The 13,458-nt window shown below is 34.2% G+C and overlaps 1 protein-coding gene across 1 annotated transcript; it reads right to left on the bottom strand.

Moving 5' to 3' along the window:
* Positions 1 to 1,812: 1,812 nt before the first annotated feature.
* Positions 1,813 to 8,808, bottom strand: LOC107483595 (kinesin-like protein KIN-13A). The gene is given in 13 exon segments (XM_052261009.1): positions 1,813 to 2,300; positions 2,603 to 2,668; positions 2,769 to 3,334; positions 3,337 to 3,554; positions 4,279 to 4,608; positions 5,209 to 5,371; positions 5,909 to 5,990; positions 6,144 to 6,221; positions 6,351 to 6,455; positions 6,866 to 7,057; positions 7,362 to 7,583; positions 8,118 to 8,379; positions 8,494 to 8,808. Coding segments are annotated over 12 exon segments (2,406 nt in total). The 5' UTR covers positions 8,316 to 8,379; positions 8,494 to 8,808; the 3' UTR covers positions 1,813 to 2,114.
* Between the last annotated feature and the right edge of the window lie 4,650 nt (positions 8,809 to 13,458).

The raw sequence follows: 13,458 nt of genomic DNA, 5'->3' as shown, positions 1-13,458 counted from the left end.
ACAAGTTTATACAAATTAAATTTAATCCAACAAAATTTACTTTCATAATCTGCGTGTGAAATCACGACGTTCCTCCTTCAACGTTTGTATCCCACGTTCCTTCTCCTCCTCCTCCTTCTTCTTTTTCTTTGCGATTTTCCTTCTTTTTCTTCGCGTTCTTTCTTCTTCTTCGCGTGTTTCATCCTTGTCGTCGTTCTTTTTATCGCTGCTGTTGTTTCTGCACTTTTTTCTTTCTCATCTTTTTATTAATTTTGCAATACTATGTATTTTTTTAGAATGTAAAACAAGAATGAAAAGATGAATAAGAAGGAGCAAAAGCTGAGGACGAGAAAGAAAAAGAATTTTGAATTATGCAGAATTTATCAGTACAAATTTAGCGAAAATTCTTAAACAATACACCTAAATGTCTTAGTTTTATCCCGAAATTTGCTGCAACTACACAAAAATATTTTCTCTAATGCTGTATTTTTTCTTCTTCTTTTTTTTCTTATTTCTTTCTTTCTTTCTTTTAGTTGAATGAATATAGATTCATCATCTTCTAAGTAATTTTACAGCATTATGTATTTCTTCTTTTTCTTTGTTTGGTTTTTTTGTTTTTATTATTGTTAAAAAAGAGTAAAACAAGAAGAAACTTGAGAAGGTAAAATAAGAAATGAAAGATTAATAAGAAAAAAGAAGATGGTGATGATGATAAAAAAGAAGAAGACAGAAGATGAAGAGGAAGAAGAGGAAGAACTTTAAATTATGCAGAATTTATCAGTACAAATTCATCGAAAATTCTTAAATAATACACCTAAATATTTTAGTTTTACCCTGAAATTTGCTGTAACTACACAAAAATATTTTTTCTATTGTTGTATTTTTTTTCTTCTTTTTTTCTTATTTCTTTCTTTCTTTTAGTTGAATGAATGTAAGTTTATCCTCTTTCAAGTAATTTTGCAGAATTATGTGTTTCTTCTTCTTCTTTGTTTGATTTTTTTGTTTTTATTCTTGTTAAGAAAGAATAAAACAAGAGAAAACTTGAGAAGGTAAAACAAGAAAGGAAAGATGAATAGCAAAAAAAAAAAGGTGGTGATGATGATAAAAAGAAGTAGCAGCAGAAGATGAGGAGGAGGAAGAAGAGTAGTTTTAAATTATGCAGAATTTATAAGTATGAATCCATCCAAAATTTTTAAACAATATACCTAAATATCTTAGTTTTATCCTGAAATTTGTTGTAACTACACAAATTGAGAAAATTCTATGGCAAAAATTTTGGATTAGACAACGTCATCAATATGGCAAAATTTCTACAATAATAATAACAATAACGACAATAACAATAACAATGACAATAACAATAACGATGATACGTATAAGAAGACGACAATGCTATAACGATGATGAAAAAGATGGAGAAGGAAGAAAAGGAAAGAAGATAAAAAAGTTCAACGAGAAAAGAAAGAGAAAATGGTGGTATTAGTGACAACGATAAAGAAAGAGAAAAATAGCAAAAAAAAAAAGAGGAGAAAAAGAGAAGAAGAAGAAGAACATGCAGAACACGTCAATGTAAATAACTTGTATGAACTTGTATGTCAAAAATAATTATTTTTTTTAATTATATCTTTATATCATATTAGATTTTGAAATTAAATTATTGTCATAATAAAAATATTAATATTAAAATTAACAAAATATTTATTTATATGTATTAGTTGCTTATAATGGTTGTTTTTTTTAATTTTATTTTACTTTTATGTAAATATATGAATTGTGGCACCAAAGAGGCAAAGACCAATAATATTATAAAATTTTCACAGAGAGAGAGAGAGATTACCTGATAATACAATTTGAACCTGTGGATTTCAATTTTCTATCAGCTTGCAATTTTTTTTCCCCTTCGGCCTCTCAAACTTAAAATTTTGGGGCCATACACAGACTTTTACCAAATTTGCAACGGCAAAAGGAGGCCAAACATATCACATATGGCCATATACATGTAAGTTTAATTAGAATATATATCCAGAAAAGAAAAAAAATAATCTGTTTATATGAAAGAAAACCTTTCAACTCTATAGCTAACCAACACAAGAATGCAGATCATCATCGACATTCAATAAGAGAAACCAAGTCTTCTATTGACGAGGAAGTCTTTTTCTACTTAGTATCTCCTGTTCTTTCAGTCGATGTTGGAATCTTGCAAGGCGAGCTTGAAGCCCCACAAGGCTAGCTGCTTTTCGAGAAAGCACATAGCTCAGTTGGGTTACATAGTTGTCAATAAGGCTTCCTGGCTTATCCACTTCTGCCAATAGTTTCATTTCCTGAAAACCAAAAGCAAATATAAGACGAGCACTAGAAAAAATAGATTGCCTATATGTTTTGTGGAATTTGAGAACCACAAACTTCTTTTTTTTTTCTATGCTAAACAATAAGAATCTTTGCTAGAATCGAAGTGGCGTTATCTATTTATCTTTAGCATTTGAATCTGAAAACGAATCTTATAGTCATATGTTTCCAACTTTGTAGCACTTCTCAATGATAGAAAAACTAATGTTAAGCATGCTAATTAATGGCACGAGAATTTGCATTTCACAAACATAACCTAAAAAATGTCATAACTTACTTCACGAACAATTTCCATAGTGTCCTCAATTTCTTTTCTATGAGCAGCAATTAGTGCTTCTTCCTCCTTGAAAAGCACAAAAAAGAGTTGATCAGAAAACAGACACAATGCTAGTATTTAACTGAAAACTTGTAAAGAAATGGTAGTTCCATGTGATTTTACAAACCTCAAGTATCTCACTGATATTATTATTAGGAGAGGATTCTGCTTCATAGAGCCTGGATCCAGTGGCAATTGAGTTATAGTTCCCTATGCTCTGCTGGTAGGAGTTAGTGGTGAACATGTCAGAACCATTGGAATCCCTTTTCATGCAGTTTGCAGGCCTTTCAGTATCATTAGGCCTTCTTCTATATGGCGAGGAAACCTTTTTCATTCTCTCATCAGTATCATTTTGTGAATAAGAGTTCATACTTTGACTGGTAGAACCATTGCACGAGTTCTTCACTTCAAACCTCTCCTTGTCCATTGAAGCAGAACCTAAGCCTTTTTCCTCTCGTTCATTGACAAGGAGCTGTTTGTCAACATCAGCGGCAGAGATGTACAAAGAACTTTCCTTTTCAATAAATTTCCTGCCAATATCCATTGGTTTCACTTGACATTGATCATAAAAATTTTCCGAACCAGCACCAGCTGGAAGGGATGATGTAGATGTAGATGAAACCTCCTTATTAGCCTGTGGTGCTGGATTTGGGGGCTGGTCTTTTCTGGGATTTCCACTTTTTGATAGACATACCTATCTGCATATCTTAAGGTGTTAAGCGTGTGTTCGCAAGATCCTGCACCTGGGGATATACAGGAGATCATAACAGTCTTTGAGTTGCCCACAAAGGAATCCCGAAGCACCTCAGTAAGTTTACTTCCTCGAAATGGAATGTGGATCTGATCATTGTCAAGAGCACGAATGCATTCTTTCAAAGCCAAAAGGCTTTTATTGATTTCTGCTCCTTCGATTCTATAATACAGATGCATAGAAGTTGCAACGTAAGGTGATCTGTTACTATAAGAAACAGTACTTTATCTGAACCAAGAAAATTGACATAAGGCAGGGATGGAGGAGGCCACCAAATTTTGCTTTGCAGGCAATTGCACAAACACTTCTATTAAAATTTAAATGACAATAAACAGCTAACATGTTTGCACATTTGAGTTCTATTTACAAAGCAATACTCTGCAGTATTAAATTATTAGGGCAACTATTTAGACTCAGTTTGTTATGCTAAACCTAGTTTGATCTTTGAAAAACCATCAACAAAAATAACTTCATAATTTTCTTCTTAAATTTTTCATTTATATCATGTTTGCGATAATATCAGCTATAAAGTTAGTATCTACTAAGTAAAAGCCTTTAAAGTGTTTGCTTACAGCAAGAAACATAGAGTAGAAAAAAGAAAAGAACAAATATATAATTTCATACCCTAATAGCCGAGACAAGGTTGGTTAAAAAAAACTAAACAAAAAGAAAATGGTTCTTTTGTCTAACTCTAAAGATTTTCAACATTTGATGTGGCTTGATGCTATGCACCCAAAGATTTGGATTATGCAGAGTTCTGAACTCATTGCCAAATGAGGTGTTCGACAAAAATAACATGCATAGAACATTTGAAAAATTCCACCGTAAGCATTAAACTTTTTTGGGATTCAAACACCAAGCAAAAAATTCAACTGTGGAACACTACCGTGTCTGACGATCATTGTCAGTAGTGTCAGCACCTCTTTCACTTCCAGCAAGATCGATGAAAGAAATCTTCCCCACAAGCTTCCCATTTCTTTCTTCATTCTTATCGTTGTTCCGCTTGCTCTCTTTCACCTCCTTGTGCTTCTTTATAGCCAGTTGTAAGATAGCATGTGACCTAGAGGACTCCTCATTAGCACCAGTGGATCCTGTACTTCTTGCAGCATTCCCTTTCTCAATGAATTCTCTGACAATTTGTACATCAGAAACTTCAAATTCTTGCAGTCCTACAATGCAAACTTGCTGCCTTCCATCCTCCCTCATTAAAAGTTTCCTATACATAGAATGACAGAAACAACCATTAAGCAACATGTTAACCCAGTGTGCACCAAAAAGCCAATAAAACATGCAGCTTAATAAAATGAGTAAGATGACTGACATCTGTATATCCATACAAATTCAGACATATAAACATTTCAATTCTTATAAAGCAGAAAATAATCAGAAAATGAATGGTCGGTGTAGTATTAAGTTAAGGAGGAATGCCCATCGGATAGGACAAATACTTATTGAAGCATTTGAATAGTTAATATTAAAAATACCATATTCTAATTAAGGCTCAAATCCACATTGAAAGCATTTATACCAAAGCAAACATCATGGTTAAGGACACACTAAGGTGCATCACTCTCATCAAACGTATTTACAATACACTGTTAGGGACTTGGGTATTATAAGGTACCCAAAGTCCCAAATCCGATAGTATGGGATGCTTGATGTTGTATTTAAAGAGAGTGGTTCTTCCACCTTAATATCTAGCTTTTAAAGTGTGGTTTCTCACTTTCCTTAGATACTTAACATGCACCCATTGAATTCATATGAAAGGTTAAAATAGATTAACATAAATATTATCAAAATGGAGAGAAATACCCACTTTCGGTCACCAAGAAGATCAAAAAGTTTTCCACCATATATCTCAAAGTAACTAAGCCACAGTTTGAATTTCTGATTTTGGTAAAATGGCTGATGCAGCTGCCGAACAAGGTCTTCGGCAGCTCTGAGTGGTAATGGCTGCATTGTGTACGTTTTGCCACTTCCTGAAAGTAAAGCATTATTTAGGGTCACAGTAATGGATACGGGAGATAGACCATCGGCTCAAGGATCACAAACCTGGGGATAATGAATGAATAAACATAGATATTGAGAGAATTTACAATTTCTGCTTCATGGAAAAGGTTTTGCATTATAAAGTTAAAATATTCAAGTACTTATGTATTGTGTTTGCATTGATCCACAAGTAATAGGTATCATCCTACATCTAGGCCAAGGCCATCAATAGTCTCCAACTCTCTCACACATTAGTCATTTTTCTGTTAATTTGGAGATGTAAATATAGCAAATAAGCAACTCAGCCAGAAGAGTCCTAATGTTTTCACTCAATATGTTCCAAACTGACACTGTGCAGGAAAATAATATGGCATGTAAAAGGGTAGCCAAGTTAAATATAACAAAACATAAATTTTAATCCCTAAACTAAACCAGAGCAAATATTGGAAAACTTCAGGCTTTTGGTTTGGACAAATAGTGATAATTTAGTACAGTTATGATATCATTAGCAGAGATAAATTTTTCACCTGTTTGACCATAAGCAAAACAGGTAGCTTTGGTTCGCTCAAAAATTGTAGGAATAATTGGTTGTACTGTATCTCGATATACCTGTTATCGTAAAGTAATAATGCCTTAGGCCAAACAAATGAAGCTGAAGAAACAGACAAACATAAAAAAAAAAAAAAGGGCAAATCATGGTACCAAAACCATTCGTTAAAAAAAAAAGAAGTCAAACTCAATCTTCAATATGAGATGTCTTACGTCATCATTGGTAACATTCTCATCAAAAACAGCATCAAAACAAAAATCGTGTTTCTCCACGTAAGCTGTCAAATCAACCTTTTCATGATAGAACAATAAATTAGATATTTTAGCGGTAAATGAGAATAAGAACTCAATATTTAAATAGCATTGCTGTTTAGTGTTTACAAAGGGTAAATACTGCTCCAGTCCTATATCTAAACAAACCTTTAGTTTGGGTTCATGAACCGTCAAATATGCATAATCAGATACAGATACAACATCATCCTCCTTCTTGGCAAGCTCCTTCTTGTTTAAAGGTCTTTTGCGCACCTAAGAAACATATCAAAAAGGATAGTTTTAAAAAAGGAAAAAGTTGAGATAAAAGATAACAATTAATTCAAATGTTAAATGGGGAAAAAAAATAGCTCATAGTTCAACAGTGAAATGGTTCTAAGTGTTGTGAGTATCCATTTAGAAAATCTTTTAAGAGGATGCATTTAATCATCACTTTCTATTTCAATAAAGTAATTATAAATCCCTCTCAAATGTTAACAAAACAGACTACGCGCGATTTCAACAGTAAAAAGGTTCAAATTGCAGTGGATTTTCATTTAGGAAACCTGAAATCCTTTAAGAAGATACATTTTTCTCATTGCTTTCTATCCTGAATGCTGATGAATGACATTGGCTAAATGCTTCTGCCAGTCAGGGATATTAATGTCTATAAAGGAATGACATACCACAACTTTAATCTTTGCAACATTATTTTCCCTTGTACTATTATCTAATTCATTCATAGGCAAAGAAATTGGTGCGTCAAAATCTGCTTCTCCTTGTTCCTGTTTGCTGTTAACTGGATTGAAATCATCTTGAAACGCTCTAGTATCTGCAGGCAATAATGGTGATGGCTCAAAAGATTCTGCTATAACTTCCTGAAAGGAGGAAAAGAAAAAAATTAGAACCAACAGTCACACAAAGTAGAAACACTTGTATTACTGACAACATTACATGTAGAAGAATTTTCTCTATAAGGATATGTTTGTTAAAATTGGGGTGGAATTATTCATTGATGAGTTTGATGTGCAAATTTATACATGGAGATCATCCATGAAAATTTCCTCCTCATTTTTACGTCCAACCAAACATTGTAATTTGTAGAAAAATCCAAGTAGTAGTCTGTTCACATTGGCTTACTAGGATTAATAGGCCACACAGGTGACATGAGATAAAGCATACCTCAGACAAAAGCTCTGTATCATCCATAGCATGAAGATCCAAAAGGCCAGCTCCAAAATCCCCCCTGAAGTCAGGAGAGTAAGGCCCATCTGACAAAGGTACTCCACCTAAAATTTGGGCAGTGGGTGTATATGGCTCTGAACCAGATTCCCCGTTAAAATTGAGGTTTCTCATTAACTTAAAGAGCCTCTGCTTCTCTTCAGCAGACTGCGCTCCGTAACCCTATAACAATATCGTATTCAACCAAGTCACCCACACAGACCACCATCATATGTCAAAATAAACAAAATTTAGCAAATTTTATCGCAGCCAAAATAAGCTTCTTAAAATCACAAAAAGCCCCACATAATTATCCCCAAAATGCAGGATCACTCAAACTTCAAAGACTCATTCAACATAATCTTTATTCTTGTCTTCTTAACTTTGCTTTAGCAAAGAGGATTTGTCTCGGGATTACCCATTTTTAAGGGTTTCCCTAAATTGAAAGTCCCCACTTGGTATACCTCCATGCCAAGGCTCTACCAAATTCAGTCTATACGCCATAACTATTACCATTATTTCAAGCAGATACTCCAAAATTTTCAACTTACAAAAAATTTATCCAAAACATAAAAGAAAGAAATTAATCAAATTATCACATATATAATCAACCAAAATCCCTTTACCAAAGACTTGCATGGAACTACATATTCACAATCCTATAAAAACAAGCATCAATTGAAGTTGTGTCCTTCACAAAAAGGTGAGCTAACATACCTGCATGAGAAGGTTCGGAACGAGGCGATGATCGATGCCAGTGGAAGCCACGGGAGAGGCCAGATGCTGCAACCCGGCAGATTGCAGCCACCGCGCCATGACCGCATCGCCGGCATCAGTGGCTGCATTCCCCGCGCCGTGCAGAGGGCCACCGCCGCCGTCATAAAGAGCGGCGGCTGCAGCATTGCTCTGCTGCATCTGGCCACCCGCGTGGCGCTGCGAACGGCGTTGGGGCGCCAATTTTCAAGATCTCTTTAACACACTTCGCACAAAAAAAAAAATTCAAAGAAAGAACCAAAAAAATTGAGAAAGTTCGGAGAATTCAGAAATTTCGGAGGAAGAATAAAAAAACAGAGAGAATGGAAGAGAAACTCACGAGAATAAGGTGAATTTCGAGATTCGGAGAAGAACATGGAAAGTGAGGAGGAATCAGAATCGGCGTAACCTTGCAATGGCTAATAACGAATCGAAGTGAAAGTCGGTGGATTGAGATTCAGATCTGAAAATAACGATTCGGTAGCTCGATTCCTTTGATTCAGTGGCCACAAGAATGGCTCCTTCGATATTCCACAATGCAAAACAACGAAGAAGAAGAAGGAGAAGAAGAAGAAAGAGGAGAGAGAAACCCTGTGAAAGCCTTTAATTCGATTGAGAAACAAGAAAAATGCGAATTATTTTTCAATCCTGTAAGATTAAGCTTCTAAGTTTGTATAATTAATGTTTCTTTGTGTAATTAATTTTGTAATCATTGTATTTTTCAAAATATTTAAACGGCTATGTGGAAAGAAGTCGTGGTTGCTTTTCCTGATGAAAAGACCGATATGCCCTCATACTTGTTCTTAATTCTGGTATGCTCCAACAACATGCAACCAGTGTGCATATAATTAGCCACGTTATGAATCTAACAAATGGCAACCATGTATTGCCTTACCAATTCTTCAACTATATTGTAATTTATAGATTATAGATTATAATTATAGATATGGATAACATAGATAGATATTTGTAGATGCTCCTACGATCCATTTCTTTTAAAAGAAAAAAAAAGAAAGAAAATATTTAACTTTCATAATTTTGCTACTATCTCTTACAATTCTAATAATATGTGATTAATATATGAATGAATAATAACATTTTATTTTAAAATTAATACATTTGTAATACAGTAAAGGTTTGAAAGCGTTGAAATGAAAACGAACAATAGTATTTGTTTTTTTCGATAGGGTGCCTAAAAATTACTTGTTACAATATATAATGTATTTCGATGTTTTTTTTTTTTATCTTATTATTTGATTTTGACATTTCGTAATGTTTCTTTCATCTAGTAGAGGAGACATGAATGTATATAAATTTAAATGCTAGAATATTCTTTTATCAAAATTTTGAGTATATAAAAATGTGAAAATGTAATTATTATTATTATTGGATTAAATTGAATGACAAGATTAAATTAATTTTAAAAGCTAAAATTAAAATTAAAATTATTATTCCCTTACTTTTTCTCTCTTTTCCATACTAAAAGTAGGATTTTTTTTCACATAGTTTTTTTTCTCTTCTTCTCTTTGTGTTTGGATTTTGGATACCAAAAATAAATTTCTAATTTTTGAACATCTCTTTGTGTTGTGTTATTCTTTCTACCATTGTCGTTGTTATAGCTCCTCTCTACGAAGTCTCTAATTTTCGTAGATTCTTCTATTTATGCTTACTTACTATTGGCTAATGCAACTCTTTCTTAGCTTGCTTCTTCAGTGTGTTGTAGAAATGGCTGAAATCAAAGGAGGCGTCAAAGACAACATGGTTCGACCACCCTTATGGAACAAATCCCGGTATAAAATCTGTGCCTTGTGCCTCCAAGACAAATCGGGCAAAAGGAACAGCAACGAAAACGTAGAGAGTTATGCCAATGACAGTAGTGACGAGACTAGTAGTGAAGGAAATAACGCAACACAAGGAGATGTTCAAAAATTAAAGCTGGTTTAATTTTGGTCATTGTTTTGTCGATTTTTAGCAAATCGATGGTGGTTCGATATCTAGTAGTCTGGGAGCGAAACCTACTCCTCTGTGCGAGTATCAGTTTTCTAGAAGTGCATCAAAACGTCTTCGATTAGACAAATGTTGAAAATAAAAATAAATAAAATTTGTAAATTGATAAATAAAACTTAGAAATTAAAGTTTTCGAAAGCTAAATACATGGTAAATGAAAAGGTTTGCATCAGAATTAAAAGAAAATAATAAAAATACCTTTAATTAAATCAAAAGACTCTTAACATAAGCGATAAAATACAGAAGGATAAATTAAACAGAGAAAGTGGAGAACACTTAGTAAATAAGATTAATTGAAATATTAAATTTACAGAAAAATAAATTGAAAGAAAGAAGAAGGTGAAAGGAACCCTACAGAAAATATAACTCGAATGCAAACTCAGGAATTCTCTGGGATGTGAGAGTGCTAGAGTGTTTTTTCTGAGTAAAAGTTCCAACCCCTATTCCTTAACACTTCCTAGTATTTATAGGCTATCTTACATAACGGTCAATTAAATCACAATTAATTACAATTAAATAAAATTACAAATTTTGAAATGCAATCCCTCTTGGTAATCGTTTCTGTTGCGTGATTGTTGATATTTTCCATGTTTTCCTCGTGTGGTAGAAGCCATTAACCTTCTCGCTTCCACAACTATTCGACCAGCTCTTCGAAGGCCTTACTCGATTTCTCGAATCGAGTCTCCTATTCGATTTAGCTTACTCGATCAACAAAACAATCGAAACCCAAATCCACGCTGATTACTTTCAATCTTCATACTCATACGCGTGTCTTCTCAAAAAACCACACTTGACTTATTTCAATTCAACTTACTCTTATCGAAAATATTTTCGATCAACAAATTGCCCCCTTGGATTAATGTGATTGCCTTCGATAACATTATCGAAGAATAAAGCACTTAATCCAAAAGACGTCAGTTTTTCAAATCAGTAATAATTGTCATTAAAACTTCCCATTACTACTAATCCACTCGACACGTCTCCCGAGACTTACGCTTTCTCTCCCTACCACTTCATCTTCCTTGCGAAGTTACTTCTATTCGCACTTTTCTACAGTAACGGCTACAGTGATACTTTAAATTCATCACTCTCTCCTTTGTTCAAAACTTCTCGAACCTCATCATTCTCTAAATTTTCTCTGTACCAAGAATTTCTTCACAGAAACCCTCAACCTTCATTCTTACTTCCTCTCCTAGAAAAATGACTGGTTCTTCTTCTCAAGCTGCCACCCAAGACAAGGGTAAAGGCCCTAAAATATCACTGCCATCTCCATCGGCCCTTCGTATTCTCAATCAAGTTAATGATGAAATCATTGACGATCCCCATTTGCAAACCAATGACACAAAAATTATAATCCTCTTTACAATCGGTGCCGATACTCACTGTTTTCTTGGACCGATTGAATCTCTAGAGAGGGCGAATAACCAATCCTTTAACATCTCCCATTTCATCAACTAAAAATCCTTCAAGAACAACCCAAAGATTAATCCTCGGGGATACGATTTTATAGCTTGGTATCAACGCCTTGAACCTACTAAAAGTGCTGACTGGAAAGCTTTAGGAATCTATGAACTACTAAGACTCTCCCACTTTTCACTTACCACATACCCTTGGATGATTGGGGCAGTGACTTGTTTCTGGAATAGAACAACCAACAACTTTCACTTTCATGTGGAATGATCAGAATGTCTCTTCTTGATGTGGCTGCTATTACAGGGCTTCCCATCAATTTAGCAGATTGTACCCCTGACATGCAGTCCAATCGTCAATACAATGTGGTTTTAACCAACTCTTACAGTGACTTTATCGCCCATAACATGGGTGTAGAAGGTACAAAAATCACTGAAAATGAACATGTTGCCTTTCTATTTTATTGGTTAAATGTAATCCTATTCTGTTCTCGAAGTATCCAAATGTCGAAACTCTACCTTCCTTTAGCTACTTTTCTCCAAGAAGGAAAAGCCCTCAATTTGGCAAAGCTTCTTCTAGGACATATTTTTGAAGAGCTTGGTCAATTTGTTTGTGACCTTCAAGACAACAAAATAATCAGTGCAGGGGGCCCTCTATGGCTTCTCCAACTATGGCTTAATGTCATTTTTAAAAATTTCATGACAAAACTTGAAGGTGGTAGTACTGATAAGTAATACATTGAAGGTTTTTGACTGTCCGAATTCAAACCAATTTTCTGGATACTGAATTAGATGAAGATAGATTTGGGCTGTTTTCTCTCTTTTCCATTGATAAACGAAATTTAACATGTCGATATAGAATTCAATAGTGAATATAATCATGAGTATAGTCCAATCGACATTCAAACCTCGCATCAAACAATTCTACAATCTATAATCGAGAGTACTAGTCTCCCGAGTCGTCCTCCCTTGGAATTTCTAGAGAATGCATGTTATTGATTAGGAAGCTTTTGTTATGAATCTTTTGAAGGTCGGTGTATTAATAGCAAAAGTAGACGACAAACGATCAATATTAAAGGACTTGGCCTAGGGTTGGCATTGGAAATTCTATCACTATAGTTTCCTTCAATGACGATAACAATTAAGCCTTGCTCCACTTAGTTGACCTCTAAGTATAGAGGAAAGTCAAGAGAAAGTAATTAGCTTGTATCACAAGTCTTAGCTTCACCCTAAGGGAATCTAATTTTAGTGCATCCCAAACCAATTAGCAATCCTTAGTTCTCAATCAACAATTGACATTTACTATTCAACTTTTCCTAATGGTCTAAACCCTAAGCCAAGTGAGAAACTTTTACTCCATAACTAGTATTGGCATTTTATCAAACAATTGATGAGAATTCATAAGAGCCATTAAGGAATTAGAATGAAGAATGGAAATGAAGAGATCTAGATTACACAATTATCTACAATTGAACAATCACAAGTAATGGATATGAAATTACCTCAATTCACTTGTTCCAAATCCAAGTAACAAAAGCAAAGCTAGATCCAAAGTGAAAGGATCAAAGAACACTAATTGAGAATATGAGAAGAGTAGATCTACTAATTGCATCAAAGTAAAAGTGTATTACAATGGATCTCACCAAGGAAAATTAAAGGAGAATTGTAATGGAGATTGAGGAGAATGAAATCCTAGAGAGAAGTTGGAGATTCTCTCTCTACCCAAAGTGTAACTAACTCTAAAAAATATCTAAAGAAATGTAAAATGAGCCAAAAGTCCCTTAACCCTTCAATCCTTGGTCTTCTTAAGCTTTTCCCGCCAAAGCACTTCCCCAAAATAGGGTCTCTAACTGTCTCCACATTCTAGTCACGTGTTCTCTTAAAATTCA

Source organism: Arachis duranensis, chromosome 4, assembly GCF_000817695.3.
Source record: "Arachis duranensis cultivar V14167 chromosome 4, aradu.V14167.gnm2.J7QH, whole genome shotgun sequence".
Classification (NCBI taxonomy): domain Eukaryota; kingdom Viridiplantae; phylum Streptophyta; class Magnoliopsida; order Fabales; family Fabaceae; genus Arachis; species Arachis duranensis.
The sequence above is the reverse complement of the archived record's forward strand: the minus strand, read 5'-3'. Positions and strand labels throughout refer to the sequence as shown.